This window comes from Tachypleus tridentatus, chromosome 6 (assembly GCF_004210375.1).
Source record: "Tachypleus tridentatus isolate NWPU-2018 chromosome 6, ASM421037v1, whole genome shotgun sequence".
Taxonomy (NCBI): Eukaryota; Metazoa; Arthropoda; class Merostomata; order Xiphosura; family Limulidae; genus Tachypleus; species Tachypleus tridentatus.
In genome coordinates this window covers 113,321,826-113,347,741 of record NC_134830.1, presented here as the reverse complement: position 1 = coordinate 113,347,741, position 25,916 = coordinate 113,321,826, and the positions used below count along the sequence as shown (strand labels likewise).

Genomic DNA, 25,916 nt, shown 5'->3' with positions numbered 1-25,916 from the left:
TGGGGGCGTATAATGTGACGGCCAATCCCACTATTCGTTGGTAAAAGAGTAGCCCAAGAGTTGGCGGTGAGTGGTGATGACTAGTTGCCTTCCCTCTAGTCTTACACTGCTAAATTAGGGACGGCTAGCACAAATAGCCCTCGAGTAGCTTTGTGTGAAATTCCAGAACAAACAAACTAATTTTAAACGGTATCAAGAAACACTCGCCTTAAAACTTACCAGACCAAACCTGTCTGTTCTCTTACTGACAGCATAAAACTCGATTTTTGTTTTCTTTACGATGATGTTTTGTCGAGTTTAAAAAGTTTTAAAGTTGAAAACATATTATACTTAAAGTTAACAGTAATATCAAAGTTTGTTTGTTTGTATAAGTTTGGATTTGACAATTAATTCCGTATTTTAATATTGTTATATCAGAGTTTGACAGCTGATATTTTTACCCAGTCTTGTCGTTTCCGGGTACCTGTGATAACTGACTTAACAGGCAATCTTATATTTTAGTTTAAGAATAAATTGTGCAATCTTTTATTGAATTTCAGTCTCGTTGTTTATGATTTGTACAAGCATACTTGTGACTATTTTAATCTCAGTACATACTAGGTTCATATAAGATTGTAATTTTATGTAAACATTTAGATTTAACATTCGTTTGTTTGTCTTTTATTCGGTGTTGATTTTAAAGGATTTGTATAGTAGCTGGTTTCAGTATAGGTTTTCATTTTGATCTTAGTGTTTTGGGGTTTGTATTAATATGTATTTGAAAGTATTTTTTCTGGTTTTGTGTCGCAATCGCAGGACTCCGTTTGTGAGGATACTTTACAACCACTATTTTCATTATACGAAGAATCTTGACTGATTAGAAGTAATAATTTCTTATTCACTTTGAAAAAATAAGTTAAAAAGGAAGATCTCCGAATAAATAAAAAAATACTTTTTATTTAAACAAACGTTTCGCCTTTGCGACTTTGTTAGTGTTAATATGCATAACTCAGTATATTTACACTGAAGAAGACGTAAAGTCGAAACGTTGGTTTAAAAAAAAACGTATATTATTTTATATTTATCTCAGTGTAAAGATCATATTTGCTTAACTTTTATCAAAATGTGTAAATTCCTCTAGTCTGCATTACAAATTTTGACAGATACCACTAAATCCTAAATGTTGTAACGTTATGATCAATCCCGATATTCGTTGGTAACAGATTGCTTTAATAGCTTTAGTTGAAAGAAGTATGGAAACATGTCTGGGCAACTTAGAAGTAAGTTCACAACTTTTCGTAAATAACTTGTCTCGAGACACGTAGAACAAATTTGAGTTTTATATCCGGACTCGATCAACTGGTTTTAAAAAATGCAAATTTTCATAAAAAATTAATTTTAGGAAAAGTAAAAAAAAAAATCATACTTAAAGTGATTTCATCGAACATTAAAAGTGTAACTACCACATTTATGTGATACATTTTACCTTCTTACTTGCAGTTATGTCGCCATAGTGGCTTTGCTATAAATACAAAATAATATAGCTTTACCCAAAAATTAGCTTCCCAGCGGTGACGACAACAAGAAAAAGTGAATAGAACTTTAATAAAATTTATCTTCTGTCTTTTATTTGACATTTTCAGGAAAAATTTTCCTTTCAACGTAGCATAATTTTACGTTCCCTTGCACGTAAATGCTTGGATAGTTTGACGAAACCATATACTGCTGCATACCATATATTGCCGACAGAAAAATAACCAACATTTGGCAAAAAGTAATAACAAAATATGACATTCCAGTTGATACTAAATTTATTCAAAAGCTAGGCACAAAACTGTGTTCTATACTATGTAAAAACTACACTGACAAACACCACACCAACATTATTTATAAAATACAATGTGATAACTGCCACGACTTCTATATTGGAGAAACAAGTAGGAAAATGGAAACCAGATTCAAAGAACGCAAAAAGTCACCTTCACACGTTTTCGAACATTGCAAATCAAATAACCACAACATAACCATAGAAAACACCCAAATACTAAATAAAGAAACAAACATAAACAAATACAAAATTAAAGAAGCCTTACTTATACAACAACTCAAGTCCAAAATAAACCAATACAAAGGAACACCTTTATACTTATATTAATAAATATAATCAAACATCTAAGCATGCCCTCTACATTCCTATACTCAGTTACACAACCCCCTTCAAACATGTGGTTAGCTATCGGTCAGTTATCTCTTTCTTTCTTTGTGAACTTGACGTTGTTCGCTCCTCTACATAAAAAATTTTCTCAACCCAAACCAGCCGTTTTTACATATATATTTGATTATGTTTGTTTTTACATATATATGTGATTATGTTTGTTTTTACATATATATTTCTCTACAAGTGGGTTTTCTCGTCATCACTGAGTTTGACAGTTTTATTTAATCTCTGTACCATACACAAAACTTTGGTTAAATTTCTGTGTATTCTACTACTAACGGAAAGTAATAATGTTCAACATTTAGGACTTGTCGGTACCTTATTTCAGTGGGCTTATAATGCTAAAAATCGTGTTTCGATCCCAGCCTTGCGCTCTACAACTAACCCGTAAACAAACGGTCATATATTAGAAGATGAGAAACCCTACGACCTTTGTTGTTCAAAAATGCATCCACTTATCCCTTTCTAACCGTTTGTCAAAAAAATAAAATGAATCTTGGAGAATTATGGGTAATATTTGGTAACATTTCCAATTTTGTTTTCATTTTTCAGCTTTTCGAAACTGTAAGAAAAGTTTATAAGTAACAACAAAACATATCAAAAGAAACCGAACCATCTGTATCCGAAACCGTCGACCTGTAGGAATATATTCGCTTCGGGGAGGTTTCACAAACGTAACCCAAATAATCAATTATGACAATGAGTGAAATGATGACCAATGAGAGAGTAGTAAGTAATCCTCACGTGACTGTTGATAGAATCACGTTCAGTCGATTTTACTACAGTATTGTAGGAGTTTATTAGAAGAACTCTCATTATAAGATTTATAAGTTCAATAAAGTTTCTAATCCGTAATTCTTTATGATGATTTTCTGAAATTCAATTTTTTTCTTGTTCCCTCAGTTCTATTTCCTTTTTTTTCACCTATACTTAAGAAGTATTTAATAACACGTGCTCTGGGCAAGTGATAAACCACGTAACAAAGTAGTTTTCTATATTCTGTCGCGTCAGCTTTAAAGATTTTCTTTTATTTCTAACGATAATGACAACGAGACTAGTTTCTGCATACAGAACATGTAATGCTGGTTCGTTACTTTGTTTTACTAGACTGCTGTGTTAATGATACTTAACACAAGATAGTAGTACAGCATCAGTCTAGATCAAGACACACGCTAGTTCGTCTTGCGGTCATAAACAAAAACAAAAAAACCTGCAGGACACATTGTGTTATTAACAGGAGAGATCTGTAGCTATAACTGTGTTAATCCAAACACACATTTTTACTGAATGTACTCTACTGGATTTTTAATTTACATACCGAACTTTAAAGCAATCGGTTACGAAATACCTGATTGTGTTTCTTCCTATTTTTGTTCTTCACACCAAAAGTAGGGCCTCTTTATTTGATAGAATTATATAGTTACATATTATGAATTGTATTTTCAAATGTGGTACTCTGATAGAGCTTTTCAACCTAAAACTAAGAGTTTAATTTGTGTAAATGTAAACCACATGTGAAAAGTTATTCAAAAAACCTGCTCAGATGTAACGAAACTTTTTGCGCGTGCATCAGCTAAAAGTCACGTGAGCTATTGATCTGAGATTCTTATCACAGCTTCATCTAAGAGTAAAAGAGGACTGTTTTTAGTTTTTGTCATTCGGATTAAACACGACTAATTTACAGCAAAAACACAAAAACTTTAAGGTGAAAGGAAGTGTATATACACAAGTATTGGTTAGGCCAAACAAACCAAAATAGCAGTTTCTAGCTCAAGCTGTCATAAATTGGTTTGTTGGCGTTTTATGGTGCAAAGCAATTAACTATCTGCGGCAAACAACTAGTAAAATTATTATGAAGTCTAAAAGAAAAAAGTTAAAACAGTGATCCGACGCCAGATAAAAACTTTGATAAAGTTAAAAAGGCCAGTGTTCCTTTAAAAATTAAACACATTTGTCAAGTCGACAGCGTCACAATCGCCAATGACACTGTCCTGTGTCAAGGGTAAACCTGTGGGCAAAACATGTCTAAAATGGTGCCGCCGTCCAGAGTCGTAACGACGGCACCACAGTAAAATGTGAGCTATTGTGACTTGAGTGTCACACAGGCAACACATATTGGTGCATCAGTCCCAGATAAAAGAAAACGATGAGTTAAAAAACTGTGACTAATGTGTGGTCAAGTTCGAACAACTTACTCCTTCCGATCCTAACGGAAACAAGACGGCCAAAGTCCAGTAGAAGAGTTTATCTACAGAGGGGCCACAAAATCTAAAGTGAAAAATAAGGGCTCTAAAACTCATCTCCCCCTGTCCCATGGAATCGACCGTGAGTGCTGCGCAATTGCCAATAATATTAGAAAAGTTGATTTTCAGTTATTTCATTTTAAATATCGTGTTTATAGACAGTTAGTACATGGCTGTACGAGTATGAATTGTTTTCATTTTTTAATTAAAAATATAAATTATTCGCTGCTGTTACAGTGCCTCTTCCTGTTTAGCGATTTACGAGTAATTTATGAAAATATGGCGCCAGGTATTTCAGGCAAAAGTTTGTTCCCAGTACTGAGATTTGTGCAGCTTGTAATTTTGGGTTTTGGACTACTTCGTTTGTTGTAATCTACTGAAGTACAAACTAAATTGTGTTTTTTACTTAAGTACAGTTGTTTGTTTTCTCGTTAAGTACAAAACTACATAACGTATTATCGTGGTGTGCCCATCACGGATGGCATCGAAGCCCATTTTCTTTAGCATTATGACTACAAGCCATCAGATTTTCCGCTGAGCCATTTGAAGGATGCTGAATAGACTGCCACGTGCCGATACTGCCTTCGTTTTGTTATTATGTCTTAACAGCAAACTAATGCTTGGTTTACACCACATATCTCCCAGTTCCCGAGTCTCAGCGACAAGTCTGCAGGCATAAGACGCTAAACCGCTGGTTTCATTACTCGTGATGGACAGGGTACAGATAGCCTATTCCGTAGCTATGTGCATAACTACAACCAAACCAATCCATCAAATGCAGAAGTTACAACTTTGCTTAATCATTTTCATCATCCCATTACGCAAGGGCTGTCTGGGCTAGTCGTCCCTAATTTAGTAGTGAAAGACTAGAGGGAAGGCAGCTAATCATCACCATCCACCACCAACTCTAGGACTACTCTTTTACCAACGAATATTAGAATTGACCGTCACATTATAACGCCCTCAAAGCTGAAAGAGCAGGCATGTTTGGTGTGACAGGGGGTGCATGTTTGGTTGGACTGGAATTCGAACTCACAATACCAAAATTGTGAGTTAAGCGCCCTAACTACTTGGCTAAGTCAGTTGTAAGGTACATATTGTAAGGTATAATATATTTGATAATTAATACCTAATAACAATGAATAAAAATTCTGTAACAATTAATAATGCTTTTAAACTGTGCAAATAATTCGTAATGCAAATGTACGGCACAGTCCAATTATTAGTCAATTACTAATTAAGTAATTTTTATTATGTACTAATGAATGTATAACAATGAAGATGGGTAGTTTTTCTCATGTGATGGGTCCCCCGTTGTGACAGCAGTAAATCTTCTAATTCACAGTGCTAAAATCAAGGGTTCGATTCCCCTCTGTGGACACAGCAGAGAGCCTGATTTGGCTTTGCTATAACAAAAACACACACACACACACACACATTTGACGGTATTTCACCTATAAATTCACATTGATAAGTATAATCACGAATTTAGTTTTTCATTAATATTCGACAGTTACAAAACGAGTACTTTTCAAGTTTCAGTTATACCTTTGTTACTAAAAAGTGTCATGGAATCTAAAAATTCGATACCTCCCTCAGTGGGAAGAGCAAAGAGAACTCATCGGGTAGCTTTGTGCTTAATGATAAACAAATGATGTTATTTAAGATTCTATATAATCATCACCTACAATATGTAGCATAGTGCGCCAAAACCTGGCTACTTTATCGTTACAAGTACAAGGTTCATTTTAACTGAAAAACAAATTAGAAATTCTAGAAATCTTTAACTTGTCAGTGAACCTACATATGATAATAAAGTTTTTTAAAACCAAAAACACTTTTTTTTCTAAGAATTTAGATCCAAACTACTGAAACTAATTTATAATGTAAGAAATGATATCCTTTTTAGAAATTAAACCTGGAAAAAACGGAAAGAAATAAAAGGTTACCATAAATTCAGAAAAACTACTATGTCTTTAGGTATCCTGCTGATTAATTTTTCAACGATTTTTTTTTTCGCAAAACTACTCAAGGGCTATCTGCGCATGGCCATCCACAACTTTGAACTGGTTGATTGGTGAAACAGTGGTAAGTCTTCAGATTTAGAACGCTAAAATCAGGGGTTCGATTCTGCTCTGTGGACACAGTAGATAACCCGATGTGGCATTGCTATAAGAAAACACGCACACACATTTTGAACTGGCAGATTAGAGGAAAGGCAACCAGATAAGAACCCCCAAGTTAAATAGTGGTATTTGACTATAATTCATATATCATACCCACGATCCTTAAGAGTATTTGTGAATTTTTGTAGCAGTTTGATATGGACCATGAATCCCCGGATTCTCAATCTGATTAGACTAACAAGAGGACCATTGGTATGCAAACGTTTTCTATGGCACCCCCTTATTGAGATGCGTTTGTTTGCGCCCCTGCTCCCCGTATAAAAATAAAACAAGTGTTAAAAGGGTACACAGTACAAGATAATCAGTTTCGATTTAATCACCATTTTAGTGTGAAGGACTGGTTTGAGCTTAGTATAAGATGAGGTCCATTCTTGGGTACACTGGTGACACAGCAACTCAGACATACATAACACTCTACCTGCAAACGAGATCGTTCTTTTGTTTTGATTGCTGTTAGAGCATACAATGTCAACTCACACGGATATTTTCATGTAAAAGGTAAATGCATATCCATAGCTTTTTGGTAGGGTCAGAGGTTATCCAGAAGTTCTCAAGACGTTTTAGAATTCTGCACAAATAGTTTTATTACTGGCTAGTTCAATGAACATTTTTTGAACTGTCAGTGGCAGACGAAAGGTTATGCTGCCATGGTTAAACGGATTCCAGATCCAATCGTGTTCTTCCGTTGGGTCTTAGAATTAATCTGCAAACAGAAAAGAAACAACGTTACAAATAAGAGTATAATTTAATTACTTTTCTTCCAACAATTCACTAAGGTAAGAAAGAAACATTTCACAGTTTTAATTCTCCAACTGTTTTGTTTCTTTTTTCTCCCACAGAATGTTTTGCAATATGTAGACACTTAGATACTCAACTGCAAAACATTGCTATTCAGACCTGCAAGTGACAAGTTAAAGTAATTGAGTTTATCAAAAATAACCGGCAGATGGAGCCACTCATGATGACGAGCCAATTTTCATCCAGAAAATGAACTGATGTTGTAGGGCTGCAATTTGACAAAAATAATAATAATTCTTATTACAGCTTCACATTGCGACTGATTGTCTTTCCATGTGACAACCAACGTGCTTCTGTATGCAGTAGGAACTTGTCGTACTTGGATTCCGTTTCTTCACAGAGAATGGTCAACCGTCTGCTGTTCAAAGATTCTTATTTTACAAAGTTCACAACACTCGCTGCACCTTATTTGCTTTGTATAGCAATTTCATTGAAGCAGGTTCTTCTCTGCGTATGATGCAGTGTGTAATTGTTACACGTGGAGTGATATCAATTACTTTGGCTATGAACACTTTCCCATAAGTGCATCTGCCCCATCACTTCACAACTCAACACAATTAATACAAGAAAGGCTGTTTGTGGTGAAAAAATCGTTAAAAAGATAGATGACGTGCCCTGAAGCTCTCCCTTTTAGTGTTTAGTAAAACAAAAACTCCTCACGAAAGTGCAGTATCGTCAAGTACCAGAAGCTGAGCAAAATTTCTAAAATATTTTGTTTTATCGAGATGTGTGGTGGACAGTTTAGGGTGGTTTGTTATCAAATGTACTTTTATTATATCAGCAAATTTCACACCTATATGCCTCATTACAATGTCACGAGATTTAAAAGAAAAAATAGACTTGAGGGGCTCACCATGCCTCATCTCACACATTTTATGACACTAGAAGAAGTTAGTTTCTCGTATATTTGTGGCTTTGTCTTTTCCCATGGTCCGGCATGGCCAGCTTAAGGTGCTGGACTCGTAATCTGAAGGTCGCGGGTTCGATTCCCCATCACACCAAACTCGGTTCGCCCTTTAAGCCGTGGGTGCGTTATAATGTTACGGTCAATCCAACTCTTTGTAGGTAAAAGAGTAGCCCAAAATTTGGCGGTGGGTGGTGATGACTAGCTGCCTTTTCTGTCGTCATACGCTGCTAAATTAGGGACAACTAGTATAGACAGCCCTCGTGAAGCTTTGCGCGTAATTCAAAATCCACAAAATCAAGTCACCTTTTTTCACCCAAATAATAAGTTTTCAACGCTTTTTACTGAGCAGTGAATTGCTTTTCAAGCAAACTGTTTCACCCTCTTTATTGTTTCAGTTGTCACTTGAAGAACTCAATGATATTACACACTCATACTCTGGTTGTATTCTTTTCTTTTAAGCTTATTTGGGCTCATACTGTCATTAGCTAAATCCTGCAAACAAATGTTGTAATGTGTTCATTCCTCGCAATTAACAACTGTGTAGTCAGTCCCCTAGTAGTGTAGCTGTATGTTCGCGTACCCGCACCGCTAGAAACCGTTGCCGTTCATTCTACAAAGTGCCATCATAAATACTTTGTCTAAACAATCTATCAAAGAATACCATGACATCTCGGCCATCCGATCAACACCAACATTGCTTTTTGCGTGGAACGTAGCTGTGACTGTGGGCCATATATTCATATTATTGGTTTTATCAATACTATAATATGATAATTAAAGCTTGAGAGAGGGGTATTGTTGCTTCCCTTTTGGAATAATTTTAAATAAACTTCTAAACGTTGCATGCTTGATGCGTAAACAGTGTAATTTGTTTTTAGCTAGCGACAGAAAAAAACAAAAATAAAAGTAGTAAAGCAGAAAGAATGAAATATTAATTAAACAGATTCATGAACGACTTATCGTCGTCACCTGTCAACTCGGTTCCATTTATAAAAAAAGGCAAAACAATAGGTGGTTTCAAGGGCAACTAACTTGTTTCATAAATTACAGATTTCAAATTAGTACCACTAGATAGTGAAGTACGGCAGTTTGGGACAGTCAACAGTCAATACCCACATACTCTGTGTAGCCTCTCTTTGTATTTACATTTCAGCGTGGAATTAACCTTTCTTGTTCCTTTTGTAGCCTTCTCACTGACGCGGCTCTTCACCATGGGCGTCCGCAGGGGGGAAGCCCTACCCCTCAGAAGAAACATAGTTATTTCTTTATTCACTTCACAATTTCACACTTTTCCACCCCTTGGAAAATTTTCAAAGTTTAGAAAAACAGGTAAAACATAAGAAGATTTTTCTATAGAAACTTGTTGAACTCAGTTTATGAAGTTCATTATAATCTTGAATGATAAACACGAATAAAATGTGGTGATTCTCAAAAGTAGAAGTTTATTGAAAAAGGTCAACAAAATACAGGATCTTTCACAAGTTCACGTATCTTGAACTGGAATAATGGATTTAAACTTTATTTTAAATTATTACTTTACACAATTTGATTATTTGGAAAAAATTGAAAGTGAAAAAATTCTCAAATGCCAGATCAAGCCAATAAAAGTCTGGAAGAATCGATAGTAACACTAGGTAGAATAAGAAATAAGTTTAGACTGAATCCGAGTAGAAAATACTAAAAGACGAGACAAAAATCTTATAAAAATCTTAGTTTGCTAAGTAGTGTAATAATAACATTTCAAGTAACAAACCCACTGATAACAGAAAATATATTTTAAGATAATAAAAATAAAAAAAATTGGCCAAATATAATTAAGTTCAATAAACCATTTGGCTAGCAGATGATATTATCAATAAAAGCATCTATTTCCAATTCCATATCATTACAATTGTATTTTACATTCTACATACTGGGATAGTTAGTTTGTTTGTTATGAATTTCGTGCAAAGCTACATGAGGATTAACTAGCCTTCATTTAGTAGTGAAAGACTAGTCATCACCTACCACCGTCAACGCTTGGGATACTCTTTTACTAACGAACAGTGGTAATGATAGTTACGTTATAACGTCTCTACGGCTGAAAAGTCAGGCATGCTTGGTAGAACGGGATTCAAACCAGCGACTAGCAGATTGCGAGTCGAGTGCCTTAGCAGGCCAGACTAGTGGGTCATGTATGAGGTTAATATGAATTAGTGTATTTATTTTGTTATGATTTAGGCGTTCAATACTTAGTAGCTTCTCAAAATCCAAATTCCTACTTAGAGCCTCTTATGGTTTGTTTGTTTGTTTTTTTATTATAGCAAAACCACATCGGGCTATCTCCTGAGTCCACCGAGGTGAATCGAACCCCTGACCTTAGCGTTATAAATCCGTAGATTTACCGCTTTACTAGCGGGGAACGCCTCTTATGGATAAACATATTTTACCAAATTTTATTATTATTTTTTCTTTGCTAACTTTGGCCATGGAGAGATTGCGGTTATGTCAGACTCTCGACGATGAAAGCGCATCATATAAAAGTAAAAAAAGTAGTAAATAGGCCCTAAATTCTGCTACAAACACGTGTTTATCACCTGTCGCAATGTATCAATTGCGCACGACTTTTGTTATAAGGGTTGTCATATGCTTAAATTGTATGAAATCGCTGTAGAAAATATGCAAACAAAGTATTATAGGTTGCATAAAGGACTCCACGATAATTCTCAGTATTATTTATCGTATACTTTTTTTCCAAATATTATTATGTTGGTGCTACCTTTTTACTACTTTTTTTTTTTGTGGATTGGTGGAGTCATGTCACTACTTACCTTGTCTACGAAGAATATTTTACGCTCTCTCACCGTATTTGTAGTTTAAGTTAGCTTATAACCATAATACGTTGGTTAAAATTAGTTTTTAACCTGTACTGAGCAAAATTTATTCAATTCTCTATTTTCTTTCTTCTAGATCCCAACATCCCTGACATTCCTTCTATTTCACCTAACTCTGCTTATGGCAAATATGGTCATTGTTACCAACCTTGCCACATGAGCTCACACATCGAGCCTACAACATGTAACATTTCCCTTTCCTGGAACGGTTCTCGGGAAGCTCCAATAGTTTCGCACCCATCATCACTTGAACACACCTCCTATACGTTTTCTACCACTTCTTCGAAAACAATGAGAAACGGCGCAAACTTTTCCTTAGTTTCGGGACTTTTGATAGTTATTGTTGGATTATGGCGCCACTCTATGACTAAGTATTGTGCACAAAGAAGCAAAAGACTGACCTGGGAGAACAATTTCAGAGTTGTCTGTAGAGAGCCCACCTAGCATCGATTTAACTACGGTGATTGTTATGTAATCTGGAATAGAACGAAGAGATACAAATTCAAATTATAACGTCGTTCTTACAAGAAATTAGTACGATACTCTTTGACAAAAGTGAGTGAACGAATCATTACATTGATTGAACATCAGACATGAGTACTATCGCCTATATTTTCAACATGACTAAGATCGTCGTGTTAAAAAAAAGTCATAACTTATTTTATAATACCTTATTATTAAGCAAGATATGATACGAAAATGCATTTTTGTAGGACTTAAACGTTATTTAAATTCTACTCTGTTTAAACCACTTAATTGTACTTAATCATTTCTATTGCTTTGATATAGATTTTTCTATGATCTGCTTAAATTCCTTTGTTTTGATTTGTGAACATAAGAAAAACGTTGTATTTACAAAGGTGGTCGTTACCTAATAAGTGATTTCTGGCTATTTATTTTAACATTAATTTAACTGTGATCCTCTAATCAAACAATTAAAGTAACCCAGTATTCACTTTAGTTTATAAATAAAGTAATAAAATACACACTTTTTTAATGGCAAACATTTAAAGATTGATCATCTAGCGATATATATATTTACAATAGATACACATATCTTGTTGATATAGACGCAAATGACTCTTACATTAATAGATCGTAAGATGTGCTGATTGAAAGTAACAAAGACATTTCTTCTAGCAATTGGGAAACAGAAACTGCTTATAGTATGGAAGTTAACTGGACCTTCTATTATGTTTGATAGTATTATTAAGTACTTACTCTCTTCTTTTTTTTCTTCAAATATTATATATTGTTACTTCTGGCGCTACCTACTGTAATATTTCACTAAACACTGGACTTCCGAGCCAAAAAAAAACGGAGATGTGTGGCTTCGATAACATTATCGAATTTCATAAGAAATTATTCAATTGATTTGTTCATCTTTAAGAGTTTCGCTTCATTTAGTAACGTGTGATAGAAAGTCAACAGTGAAATGAAACAACTATCTTTAAAGGCAAATGTAATAAAAAAATTATAGAGATCTTACATGTAACGTCACAAAACTTTCATTCAGTACCGCCATATTGGAGGTCGAACGTTTCTATCTAACAATCAAGAGCAGTCCATATCACTTACAATGTACTGTAAAATTTTAAATGCTGTCAGTTTCTCGATATATTTCCATACACATTACTGAGATAACTTACAGCAACTAATGTACTATTTTAACACGAATTTATCATTTCCCCCTAAGGCAAATGTAAGCACTTGACCTACAATATGGCGGAAGTGTAGTCCTTGTGACTTATGATGCCATTGCAAGCCCTCAACGACAAAGTTTGTACACTGTGAATATGAAAAACCATTTTACGCTAATGAAAATAAAATTAACCCATTCATTTTACTAATAAATCATTTCAGTGCGGAAACGAAATTCATAAGTTTATTCTTTGACACGAGCAATTTTATAAATTTCTGATTTAAAATAAGCTCAGTGCTCTGTAAATACATTTCCTCTTGTGCAGAGATCAACTTTTGTAACTGGTGCTGCTCGTTGCTTCAGTTTTAAGTCATTGACGTTATATTTGGAAGAAATTCCCAGAATCTTCTAGAGTTAGATGATCCGTTACTTTTTGCCGTATTACGCTTTGAAACTTGACTGTATAGCCAGTTCTGTTCCCTTGAAGTTCGATAAAATATCAGTAATGCTGTTTATAAATAAAATAAAATAAACTTATTTTTATGAGAGTTTGTACAAAATATGTCAATTGACGTTCTTGACTAAAAAACCGAATTCAGGCTTGTATCGAAAACGTGTGTCGTATAACAATTTAAAATATCACTTAAAGGTGATTAATAATACAACGAAAGTTTAAAAATTTCACTTCAGATATTGTAATATTGATACAATGAAACTGGTGAAGTAAACCTAATCAAAAAGAAAATGCTACGATGTAACAGTTCAGCGTAACACTCTATTTTCAGTAAATAAAAAAAATATTTTTATGCATATTTTTCCCCAACCTGTAGAACTTAAAGTAAGCCTGAGCATGCAAATCCCCCCCCCCCACGAAGTAAAGGAAGGCTATGACTTGTGAAATAAAGTGGTTGTTGTAAGATATTTATGCCTTGCGTTTTATTTGGATTATTTCTCAACACATTTCGTTGGAGTAAGCTAGTTGCATCATCAGTAAAAGCCCACTCTTACTGCTAAACAATGACCCAAAAAATACTCGTTGTTATGCCAAATGTTTCATGCTTGTTCGCTATAACAAAGCCTGACTTTGTTACACAATAAAGAGATAATGTTTTACACGTCATACTCTGATTAAACAGGCACAACATTAATATCAGTTATCGCGTATTAACGCAGATGCAAAGAGGTTTTGACGGTCACTCCATCTACAATTTATAGTTAACTTTGATTATGGACTATTCTTCCCGTTAAGGTGAAGGCGTCGATGTTAATGTGCGATGTAGTGACAGTTAAAGTGAATTGTTACACGGGTATTATGAAACTTTGATCCATGTGTGTGTGTGTGTGTGTGTGTGTATATACTATAAAAACAAATATTAGGTTACAGACACGAGTGCAAGTCTGCTGAAGTTATTAACAATTTAAGAACTTATCTATGCTCTAACCTCCACAGATAATAAAAAAGTTACAGTCAAAAGCTTCAAAAGAGCCCAACTTGCTGGATGCATCTCAAAATATTTCCCATAATGCCGCAAATTATCACGTCGTGTTAGTATTAGGCTTAATACACTTTTTTGTTAATCCAGTCCTTTCGGAACTTTCAAGAAATGTAATTGTAATCATTTTTCGTTTATTTGTAAAAGGCGTACACACCAAAACAACATTTCACTTAACTAGCGCTCATATCTTTGACGATCTAATTTGTTGCATAAGTATAAGTACAAATGTTTATTCAATATTTTTATATGTATGGAAAAGAAAGCGAACTGCATTGGTACTACATAAATGAGTTCAGTGTTCTATATTTTTTCAAAACTAATAATCTTTTATATGCGAATTAATGGAAGATTTTCCAAAAGTTCTTGTTTGCAGTAGAAAATTAAATTTGGGAAACAAATCACTATCGTGATAGTCTTCCGATACATGTTTTAAAAATGATTAGTAAACGAAACAAAACGCGCTTTGAAAAATAAAAGTCGTTACTGTCAACTAATACAAAAGAAAAAAAAAATGCAGAATTGAACGTTACTGTTATAAATATATTGCGAATTGTTTTACACGGACAAATCTTTGGAAACTTTCCAACTGTTAGAATCGTTCAATTAGCGCACAAAATTCGTTACCAACTGTTACCACTAAGCTGTCTGAAGTGTGAGGCTTCTGAAAATAACGAATACAAAAACCACATGCTGAAATAAGTGTTTGTTAGAATGTTTGTGCTTAAAAGGATGCAAACAATAGAGGAAAAAAGATGTAAAAGAATAAGGAGTAGATCTGCAAAATTTCCAAGCGTATTGAAACAATTAAACAAGTAATAAAAGTGGGGATAGATGTGTTAAACTTTGCAATGTACTTAATCACGACAAATAATTATTACATCTATTCCCCCCTTTAATTAAATGTAAAAAAACACCAAAGATATGTAATGAAAGGGAGGATAGATGTGCTAATTTTTTGATGTAGGTAAACAAAACAATAATAAAATATAATGTGTGGTAGTTTTGTTTTGTTTTCAGTATAAATAAATTGTTATTATATTTGAAAAAGACGCAACATGTATCAATAAACAATTAGAGATTTATAATCAATATATTATATTTTTTATTGTTGGCAGATTAAAATTGAAGTTCTATTAGAGGTTCATTTTAATGCAGTTATTTGAATTTCCTTTCTTTTGTTTGTTTTTTGTCACCTCTGTAACCCTTTGATTTGGTTTGTCTATTTCACGAAAGATATTTGCGCTAGCCGTTTCTGGTTTAGCAGTGTAAGACTAGAAGGAAGGCAGCTAGTCATCACCATCTACCGTCAACTGTTGGGCTACTCTTTTACCTACGAATAGTTGGATTGACCGTAACATTATAACGACCCCACGATTTAAAGGACGAGCATAGTTTGGTGTGATGGGGATTCGAGCCCGCGACTCTCGCGCCTTGACCCCTTTGAAAGAATAGATGTATCAAAGTCTTCTTGATGGAATCTAATTATAATACATTCTCAGAACCTGGTACTAGAAGTACAAATATGTTTTCTTATAGCAAAGCCATATCGGGCTATCTGCTGAGCCCACCGAGGGGAATCGAACCCCTGATTTTAGCGTTGTAAATCCAAAGACATACCTCTGTACTAGCGGGGAGCAGAAGTACAACTAATGAACGTCAGACTGGGTTTGGTTTATTGGAATAGAAATTTAATTTTATTCCAATTTAAAGGATATTTTTAATGATATTTAAAAATATGTATCGTTTGTCAGTTGAAAATTTTTTGTCCACTTTTACGAGTCGTAATTAGTATAATAACTTCATTCTAGCTTTAGAAAAATAAATACAGTGAAATATTGGTTTAAAAATTAATATGGGTTTAAGAACGAATATTTTCCCGTTATGATATTAACATTCCAAACATTTTCTTGTAGTCAAAACTATTTACATCCACTGGTTTCAACGCTTCACAAAGATTCAACATTTCACATCTAACACTACAACTACAGCGGTAAGTCTTCGGAATTACAACGCTAAAATCAGGAGTTCGATACCCCTCGGTGGACTCAGCAGATAGTCCAATGTAGCTTTGTTATAAGAAAACACATACACTAAAGCTAAATTGAAAATAAATAACAGAAGCATATTTTAAACACAGCTAGCAGTCAGTGGAGGCCCGGATGGACAGGTGATTACCGCGCTCGATTGTAATTTGAAGGTCGAGGATTCAAATACCCGTCACACCAAACATGCTCGCCCTTTCAGCCGTGGGGACTTTATAATGTGACGCTCAATCCTACTATTTCCTTAACCTGAAGATGATCTAGGAAGGTCGAAACGTTGTTCTCTTCTTACCAATAAAAGTGTTAACACCCATACCAGCCGTTCTGAGATACAATCCCACTATTCGTTAGTAAAAGAGTAGCTCAAGAGTTAGCGGTAGGCAGTGATGACTAGCTGTCTTCCCTGTAGTCTTACACTGTTAAATTATGGAGAGCTAGCGCAGATAGCCCTCGGGTAGCTTTGCGTGTAATTAAAAAACAAATAAACAATCATTCGGTGGCGACGTCTCTCCCGAAGTTTATTTGCATTTCACAAAATTTCCTTTAAAAAAAGAATAAAAGCTACGTTTCTCATAATACAATTACTTGATAATTTAACTAAAGAAAAGTCATTCAGTAAAACATTATTTAATATTTGGCTAGCTCTTATAGATTGTTAACTTACCCTTTCGTAGGTTTCCTTCCATTTAGCCACCCCTTCAAACTCGTTTTTCTACCGCATCTTCACCTAACTACTTTCAAAATCTTAGTGTTGGCCCCGCTATCATTCTCTCCCCTCCTCCAGTAGCACAATGGTATATCTGCGGACTTAAACCGGATTTCGATACCCGTGGTGGTGGGCGGAACACAGATAGCTCATTGTGTAGCTTTGAGCTTAATTTCAAACAAAAATATCTGTAATCATTACTGTATCCCAAACCATACCAATTTTGTAAACAAAAATATTCTATATTATCATTATGGTTATGGATACGACAGTAGAGAGTTTATATATTAACTACACCCTGAAAAAGGATGAAAATTTTAATACAGTCACAAAACCGCTAAATGCCACTATAAAACTGATGCCAAGAACGTGTAAGCAAGCATGCGGTATTGGTGGGTGTGTGTTTTTCTTATAGCAAAGCCACACAGGGCTATCTGCTCAGCCCACCGAGGGGAATCGAACCCCTGATTTTAGCGTTGTAAATCCGGAGATATACCGCTGTACTAGCGGGGGGCCCGGTATTGGTGGGATAAAATTATCAAACTATTTTAGTTCACTACACTAAGAAAAATAATTCTCTGGTTTCAAAAATTATACACATCGTCACTTTATTTTAAAATTAAAATGATAATATTTGGTTCCATATAACGAATTTTAGAATCGTCGCACTAAATGATTGGTTTGTTTTGAATTTCGAGGGCTATGTGCGCTAGCTTTCCCTAATTTAGCAGTGTAAGACCACCCACCACCAACTCTTAGGCTACTCTTTCACCAACAATAGTGAGATTGATTGTCACGTTATAACGCCGCCAGTCCTGAAAGGGTGAGCCTGTTTGGTGCGATAGGGATTCGAACCCACTACCCTCGGAGTAGAAGTCAAGTGCCTTAACCACTTGGCTATGCTGGGCCCGGACAAAACGAAATCGCAAATAATAATTTAAGCGAAATTGATATAGCTAATTCCGATCATGTAATATGTTGGATAATTTTCTTGAATGAATTCCGTGGCATCTGACTCGAGAAGAAAAGCGTTCCTTATGTAAAACGTTGGTAGTTTAGAATATCAAAATAAGCTGAAATGTTACTGTTTAATTAGTTTTTCACTTAAATGTGCAATAACTGATTACTATATATAATCATAAATAACTTTATTAACAGATAATCAGTGTATAACGAGATAGCATCAAATCACTATCACAGAATTATAATATATTGAGAAAAAGGATCACTTGGAAAGCTGTAATATCATAGATGACACCTGGTGATCATTTGCTAGTATTAAAAATTTATCTGTATTGAGTTCGTGTCCTTACATGTAAATAAACTAGCATAAAGTAATTAAAACAAGGAAATTATGGCACGTCTTTTGATAAAAGGTGACAATAAACAACCAATGTTCAGTCTCTAATTGATATTTTCGGGTGTTATTTTTATACCTATAACTTTGTATTATAAGCTAGATCGTTGTATTAAGAATAAATTGGTTAGTACTGAAACAAAATTATTCTTATCTTGAAAGTAAAAGCCTGGATCTCTCAACTGTTGTACGGTTGTATGTTGAACTATTTAAGAAATATTGCCCTTGTCTTCCTGTTGCTCGTCGTGGTGGATTTTGTTTACCACCGAACAAAATGTTGAAGGCAACTGTACGTCTAAAATATGATGACTACACGTCCAGTTCACAGACGATAATAGGAAGACAATTAATGTGTATAATATACGATTTATATCGTTTTTATATTCTACAGAGTAAGTCATAGTATAGAAACAATTGATGTACATAAATACAAATTTTAAACTGTTGTTGATCTGTAAATTAAAGTTAAAATAAAATCAGCATTATTCAGATGTATGTAATTATTGTTACTGTTACGAACTAAAAGAAAAATCCTTTAACAAACATTTTATTAGCTACCCATTTCATTTCATCTTTAGAGTAAAGCATTGTTACTCTACTGAAAACTACCAAGCATTAACGAGTTTATTTTAATGTTTATGTGTTGTTGTTTTTATCTTTTGATGGTTGCTAACGTGAGCGAAAACGTGGACTGAGTTCCAAGTGCTCAAAATTACATCAAAATACACAATTCAGTTAAAACGTGCATTATATGCTTAATCTACGAAGGTTTAAATTAATGTCTTTGAAAAATAATGATACCTCGCAAACGAAGGTATTGTAGTAGTATTTTACTAATACAAACATAAAAGGAATCTTTTATTTTATGTTTCAGGTGGATATTTTGGTTGACTCCGCCTGTTAGCCTTATAACAATTGTATTCATACACGAAAATTTTCGATTTTTTTTTTCTTGGTTTTGGACAAATGCCAAAATTATAAAAGGTGATATATACAGGCATTAACCTTTCCTAATTTTAAATTGATAGACTGGATGGAAAGCAGCTAGTCAGGATCATCCACTGCTAGTTCGTGGACTACTCAAAGTGAAGAGTAATTTACCGTTACTTTTTGTATCGCACTCAAGGCTCTGAAGTGCAAAACACGTAATTTTGCAACAAAAGAACTTGAACCGTCAATGGAAGAGGAGATGAAGTAATCTAAGAAAGTTTTTTTAACCCGCAATAGATATACATCACCCATGTAAAACCTCCAATAGAAAAAGGCCATCATAAATTACTTTTTTCATACTAACTTTTAATTGAACGCTTCGTAAGACATGGAAAACCTGGCTGGATCGTTGACAAACTTGTTTGTTACAAGAGAAAAACAAAACAAAACACCATTCAGTTAGAAGTTTCTAGAGGGAAGCTACATCTCACTAAGACATCTTTAGAGCAACTAATGGTTATCATTAGGATAGTTGCTATAACTTATTGTTACTACTGCCAACTTTTGGGCTACTCATTTACCAACGAGTAAAAATTGACCGTAACATTATAACACCCCCACGACTGAAAGGGCAAACATGTTTGGTAATATTGGTAGTGAATGTTTTTAAAACTACAACCTACATTTTTTACTTATTTTCTAAGTAGAATAAACAAAACATAATTAACAGTGAACCCAATACCATATCGGTACGAACATCTTCCTGTGAAGATCATTGAAAAAACAACATTCCGATTTTATGTTCTGATCAGTTAATTTTCAATAGATGTTTAGAAATGTTGCTGAAAGGATTCAAAGTCAACAGTGTCCTTTAGGAAAAACCAGAGCGTCCCCATAAATTTATCTTACTAATAACCAGTTGGTTAATGGCTTAAGCCAGGAATTTGTTTTGGTCAATAGATATCAACTGTCTGTACAAAATATAATAAGTAAAGTAAATATCATCGTTTCTAGATTCCATGGAATGAAATTATATCACTCAACTCTAATACAGTAAACTGAGAAGTTAGAAGCAATGGAAATACGAGGAGAAATACCCATGGGTTCAGGTCATGTGGAAAGAGCAAACACACACACACAGTGTCTATTGAGAATTAACTGAAATAACTAAGCAAGTTACAGTAGACTGCAGCGTGCGTATCGTGAAAGTGTTAACTATTGAGAATCTGAAAGAAGCTTGTTTGTAAAGAAAAGGAAAAAACAAATGTGTATTTGTACTGAATAAAATTAATTCTGTTCAGTGCAAAAGATCATAGCAAGATATTTTCAAGTATATCTTACAGTTGCAAAAATATTCAGAAATACCAAACCAACTCCTTAAATAAAAAGTAAACGGTGTTACTTAAATAACAGAGAATTCAGTACCAAATGAACTTTTAACAAATGTATAAATGCCAGACTCTTAATCTTGTAAATCCCTTTAAAAATGACGCAGTAACGTTGAAGCAGGTAGAGGGGTTGAGATTTCCATTAAACCTGTTTTAGTTATCTGCATATAACTAACGCGTATTTTAACGCGTTGGCTCCCACCGGTAGTTAGTGATAGTCTTCCAGCAAGACCCGCCGCTGAGTTGTGCTCTATTTTCTTTTTAAACAGCCACTTATTGGCTAGGACACAATGGCAACACATACACTCTTTCTAAAAATAAAAAAAAAGTAATTGTAAAATGATTAGTGGGACCCTGGAAAGTATCAGCAAAATAGGTCTGGGAGCCAACATGCTAACTACTAATTAGATTTCAACGATAATACAAGTCCATTCCCAGGTAGAGCCTTTTCCATGTTAATAATACGTTTTGTTTTGTTTTGTTACGCATATAGTTCTTCTTTATGGGTTTAAAATTATAAAACCAAAGTTTGACAACGCTTTGGCCCTTTTCCACTAATAAACGCCACAGCTTGTACATATTTGATCCATCCTCTGGTGGCTGAGCGGTAAAACTGAAAGCTAAGAATTTGGTTTCCATAGCCACGGTGGGCAGAGCACAGATAAGCCCTTGTTTAGTTGTTTAGCTTTGCGCTTGAAAATGAACAAATATATATATTATAAAATAAAATATTCAGAGATACTGTTGAATATGAACGTTAGTCTGAAGAAAAGAGATTTTTTAACGTCAAAAGACAAATGTTCGAGTGGTTAATTATGTTGTTGTTTTTCTCTTTTCAATAAAATATTCAGGAAAGTAACTGATGCCAAAATATCAAAGTTTTGTCTTTTAAACTTGTTATCAACCTGAGTTTAATATTAAAATGTACACCGATTTCAATTACATTTTCTTTTCTTTTTTTAGTTTCTAGCCGTGATTTAACTGATAAAGAACAAAGATATTGAATCAGGAAATCACGACAGTGTCTAAGGTTTTAATGACATGTTTCAAAAAATGTGGAGTTAAATCGGAAACAAAGGTGAAGGAATAAATCTAATAACTTCCTTTATCAGATTTCTATGTTTCTCATCTTGTCAGGTAGGATTATACAGAAGTTAAACGTAGGCTGTGCAGAAGACTTGTCAATTCAAGCAAAAAAAGTGTTTTTACCTTCATTATAATGCAATATAGTCCGTATAGTATTCAACCCTCTATGTCTTTTCTAAATGTTTGGAGAAGAACAGAATATTTTAGAACTTTTCAACACACCGAATGAAAAAAATTTCATTCACATCATCCGGTCCATCGAAAGAGATACAATTATCGATTACCTGCAAAGAATTGATGAGTAAATAATACATCTCCATCTAATTTCGTGTTTCAAGTCACCTTCTGACAAAACTAAAAGGAAAACGGGTAAGTCCAGAAACAAAGGAAAAATTATAACCGTCGAGTAAATTAGTCATACCTCACAATAATGACCTCTCCCCCAGTGGTACAGCAGTATAACTGCGAATTTGCAACACTAGAAACCAGGTTTCGATACCAGTGGTGAGAAGAGCACAGATATATCTTTGTGTTACTTTGTGCTTAACTTCAAATACAGAAATGAAAATATTTGCAACTCCACACAAGCATTAGTTTCTTAATAGGTTTACTGACTTATACAGTGGCGGCGCCAGGGGGGGCTTGAGTTCCCCAAAATGAGCCAAGCCCCCTCAGACCCCCAATATTGTTCCCTACATATATTCATAAAATATGGAAAATACAATCATCATTGTTGCTTAACAATTAACATCAAAGAGACCTATATCTGTAGAACTCAACGTCTTCATTAACACGGAAGTATGTATCATGCGTCCCATAGCAATGTACTGAATACACTGAAACTTATGCGCTGTATTGCCGCTCCCTGTGTAATGCCATTCTATCTTGAGCAATGATAAAGATTAGACAACCACGTTGATTTCAAGTTACAACAGATCATCAGGGATTTTATTTGATAAACCAAAGGTTTCACAGGTATTTACCCATTAATTTCATTTATCTTTTTAAATTGTGACTTACAATCCAATTAATGTTATACTTGTGATTAGACAATAACCTTACATGTTTACTGACCAAATAATATATCTAAACAATTCTAGAATGAATTTGAAAATTGTCATTGGGCTATTTAGAAGTGCCTAATTTAATGTAATGTAGTAGTTACAATAACCTTACATGTTTACTGACCAAATAATATTTCTAAACAATTCTAGAATGAATTTTGAAATTGTCATTGGGCTATTTAGAAATGCCTAATTTAATGTAATGTAGTAGTTACATTATTGTAACAGGTGCTTGTCACACTTATAAGAACAATATCACAATCACAGTTTGACCTGTATGAATAATGTATACATATACGCATATTTTCATAAACAGATTATTTCTAATTTGTATTAATCAGAGTATGAATTTCCAATGAAAATTGCATTGAAAACGCAGTTCAAAATACAACACCTTTCTGAAATGTACCTTGGTATTTACATTATTATAATTTACCATCTATAATTCATATTGATGGCATTTTGAGAAACCCCTCCACAGTTTACCTCAGCCTCCCCCCCGAAAATATCCTGACGTCGTCACTGGACTTATGAGCGACAGTTCTGGATTTGAGGAGTTAATTAAGGTGACTTTCGCTGAAATAAATAAAGAAATGAAGGTACCACGAATTAAGACCAAATATGCAACCCGTACGTAAACCACCTTAACTGATTTTCATACCACTCTCACGAAACTGACCTGATTAATGTAAAAACACTCAGTACACAACCGAAAAAAAAAAAACTGATTTTATTTTCAAGTAGTCAATTAAAAATATACATGAACACAACTTAATACAAGTTCCACAAAATATATTTGTGAAACTAGACGATATATACATATAAAAATGCTTTAGAGAAATTATATTAGAAAACAAATAATTAAGCCACTGCAAAATTTAAGAAACACGAGATGGTATATCATATACTCATACTTTCTCCTTTTTCATTAAAATTTTATTTAAATGTTAGTTTTAATGCTTATATTTAATTAATTTGAAAACCAATAAATACATGCAACTTTACTTTCGCAATTCTGAAATATTCTAATAGAATTTTTCGACTTAATTGTTTGCCTTGGATCTGCCTATTACACTAATATTTTTCATATATTATTCTTTATTGCTTTATGCAGTCACAGTTTTGTTTATACTTAGCTTAATTTTAATTTTACTATTAGTAACTAACAGGAAAAATTGTTCGCGTCGATAGTGTGACACTGTGTTTAAACTTACACTTTAAAAACGTTCTTCTTCACCTAATAAATGTTTGTTCTTACTTCTCACAAAACGCTGAATAACGAGTAACCAAAAAAACATTTTTGTTCTAGGGTTTAAGTAGTTCTTAAATTTATTATGCTTTCTCCGATATGATTTTTTTACAACATTAAATAAAAACGATTACTTGCGTGTTGAAATAGTTAATCAAAAGCTGAATCACTTAGATTCCCATTTCTCATAGTTCAGTCAGTTTTATAAGGAAGTTCATCGAAGCTTGAGTAAACCATCTTTCGCTGTTTATTGGAAGCTGTGTAAATAAACTTCCATGTTTGAGAATTGAATGGTTAATTTTACCTTAGCAAAACAGCTATCTTGTTCCGTAGTCTGACAGTATGATTAATTGACTTATCCGAATTAATGTGAACAGTTTCTTTCTTTATTTGTCTTAGTCAATTTATTTGTCTTTATACGATAAGAAACATTAACTGGTAATCAGCGGTCTTTAGCACTATGAAGGATAGAGCTGTATTACCTTCGAAGCTTTCTGATTGTGATAGTTAAAGTTAATAAAAATTTACAAACAAATGTGGTAATCAAATAAAGGTTAAAGAATTCATTCAATTTAACCGTAATTGCATCATTCTTCAAGTATTTCAGAACAAGACCCGGTTAGGCACTGAAACTTCCCTGAATAACTCGCAAAGAAACACCTAGTGATACGTTACCATGAGGTGCCTAAAATAAACAAGTAAACATGAGACAATAAATATTATTTTCCAAAGCTGAAATGCTTGTAATGCTGTCACCTTAATCATTTTATTTCTGTAAAACATTTGGTGGCTTTCCTATTGTTATTATTTAGCGAACCGCCAGTTTATGAATATAATTTTAACTTTTTATCAAGTTATAATAGACCTTGCGTTGCTCATTGTCACTGATATAACATCTTGGTTGTCTGTAAGTTTGATCTTAATGATCCATCTCAAACCTGGGGACTAGAAGTTACGCTTCGATCAAGACCAGAGAGAGGAATGAATAAACATGATGGAGCTTTGTCCTTCCTGATCGGAGCATCGGGTAGTTACGAATAACACTAAACTGAAATCAGCCAATGGCAAAAGGTGGCATCTGTCGGCAAAATTGTGATATATAATTACAAGCCATAATCAATGAGCGTTTACAATATACCATATTTCTTCGAATTTAGACGTAAACCATTTTTAAAAATGGTGGTAATGACTAGCTGCTTTCTCTCTAATCTTATACTGCTCAATTAGGGACGGCTAGCGCAGATAGCCCTCGTGTAGCTTTGCGCGAATTCCAAACCAAACCAAAAAGGAATTATTCAGGATAAAAAGGATGACAATTAGAAAGGAGTAGATATCTTTTAAGAGTTTATTAAAGAATAAAAAAATGTTAATAATATAATATATAAAATATACAGGAACTTTAAAATTTTCATTAAAAGAATGTTTCTTCCTGCTTTCTATGTTTAATCAGAATGTTACTCTGATGTTTCTTCTGACTCACTGTTATATTCTGAAGTTGAAGCATCTTCATTGCTTGATTCATTTCTGTCCCAAAGAATGTCATCTTGCGTTCCATCTTCCGCATCTTCAACATCTGACGGCAAATTTTGACTAATTGTTGTCATTCACCGTAATGATAAACCTTCTATTTCATACATTTCTCACACAAACCACGACTAACCTTGAAAGAAATACCACTATTTCTTGCACATTCGTTTGCTTTTAACATTAAGACTTCTCTCACTACAGGCAGTTCTTTATTTCGTAACTCTC

At 34.0% G+C, this 25,916-nt stretch overlaps 2 protein-coding genes across 5 annotated transcripts in view; one reads left to right on the top strand and one right to left on the bottom strand.

Moving 5' to 3' along the window:
- LOC143253338 (NALCN channel auxiliary factor 2-like) overlaps nucleotides 1-13,765 on the top strand; it is a 74,637-nt gene extending 60,872 nt beyond the window's left edge. Inside the window, exon 3 of one of the 2 annotated variants that reach the window (XM_076507057.1) lies at nucleotides 11,281-13,765. In XM_076507057.1, coding sequence (XP_076363172.1) covers nucleotides 11,281-11,648 — 368 coding nt within the window. In that variant the 3' untranslated portion in view covers nucleotides 11,649-13,765. Of the gene's footprint in view, nucleotides 1-2,749; nucleotides 2,880-11,280 lie in introns of those variants that run through there. The other variant, XM_076507058.1, reaches the window with a different exon arrangement.
- The window catches only part of LOC143253339 (stress-associated endoplasmic reticulum protein 2-like), a 41,589-nt gene that overhangs the window by 1,818 nt on the left and 13,855 nt on the right, over nucleotides 1-25,916 (bottom strand). The window contains exons 3-4 of one of the 3 annotated variants that reach the window (XM_076507063.1): nucleotides 11,606-11,680; nucleotides 1,776-7,329 (exon numbers count right to left, since the gene is read on the bottom strand). In XM_076507063.1, the coding sequence (XP_076363178.1) occupies nucleotides 7,325-7,329; nucleotides 11,606-11,680 (80 nt within the window). In that variant the 3' untranslated portion in view covers nucleotides 1,776-7,324. Of the gene's footprint in view, nucleotides 1-1,775; nucleotides 7,330-11,605; nucleotides 11,681-25,493; nucleotides 25,738-25,916 lie in introns of those variants that run through there. The other 2 variants (XM_076507061.1, XM_076507060.1) reach the window with 2 other exon arrangements.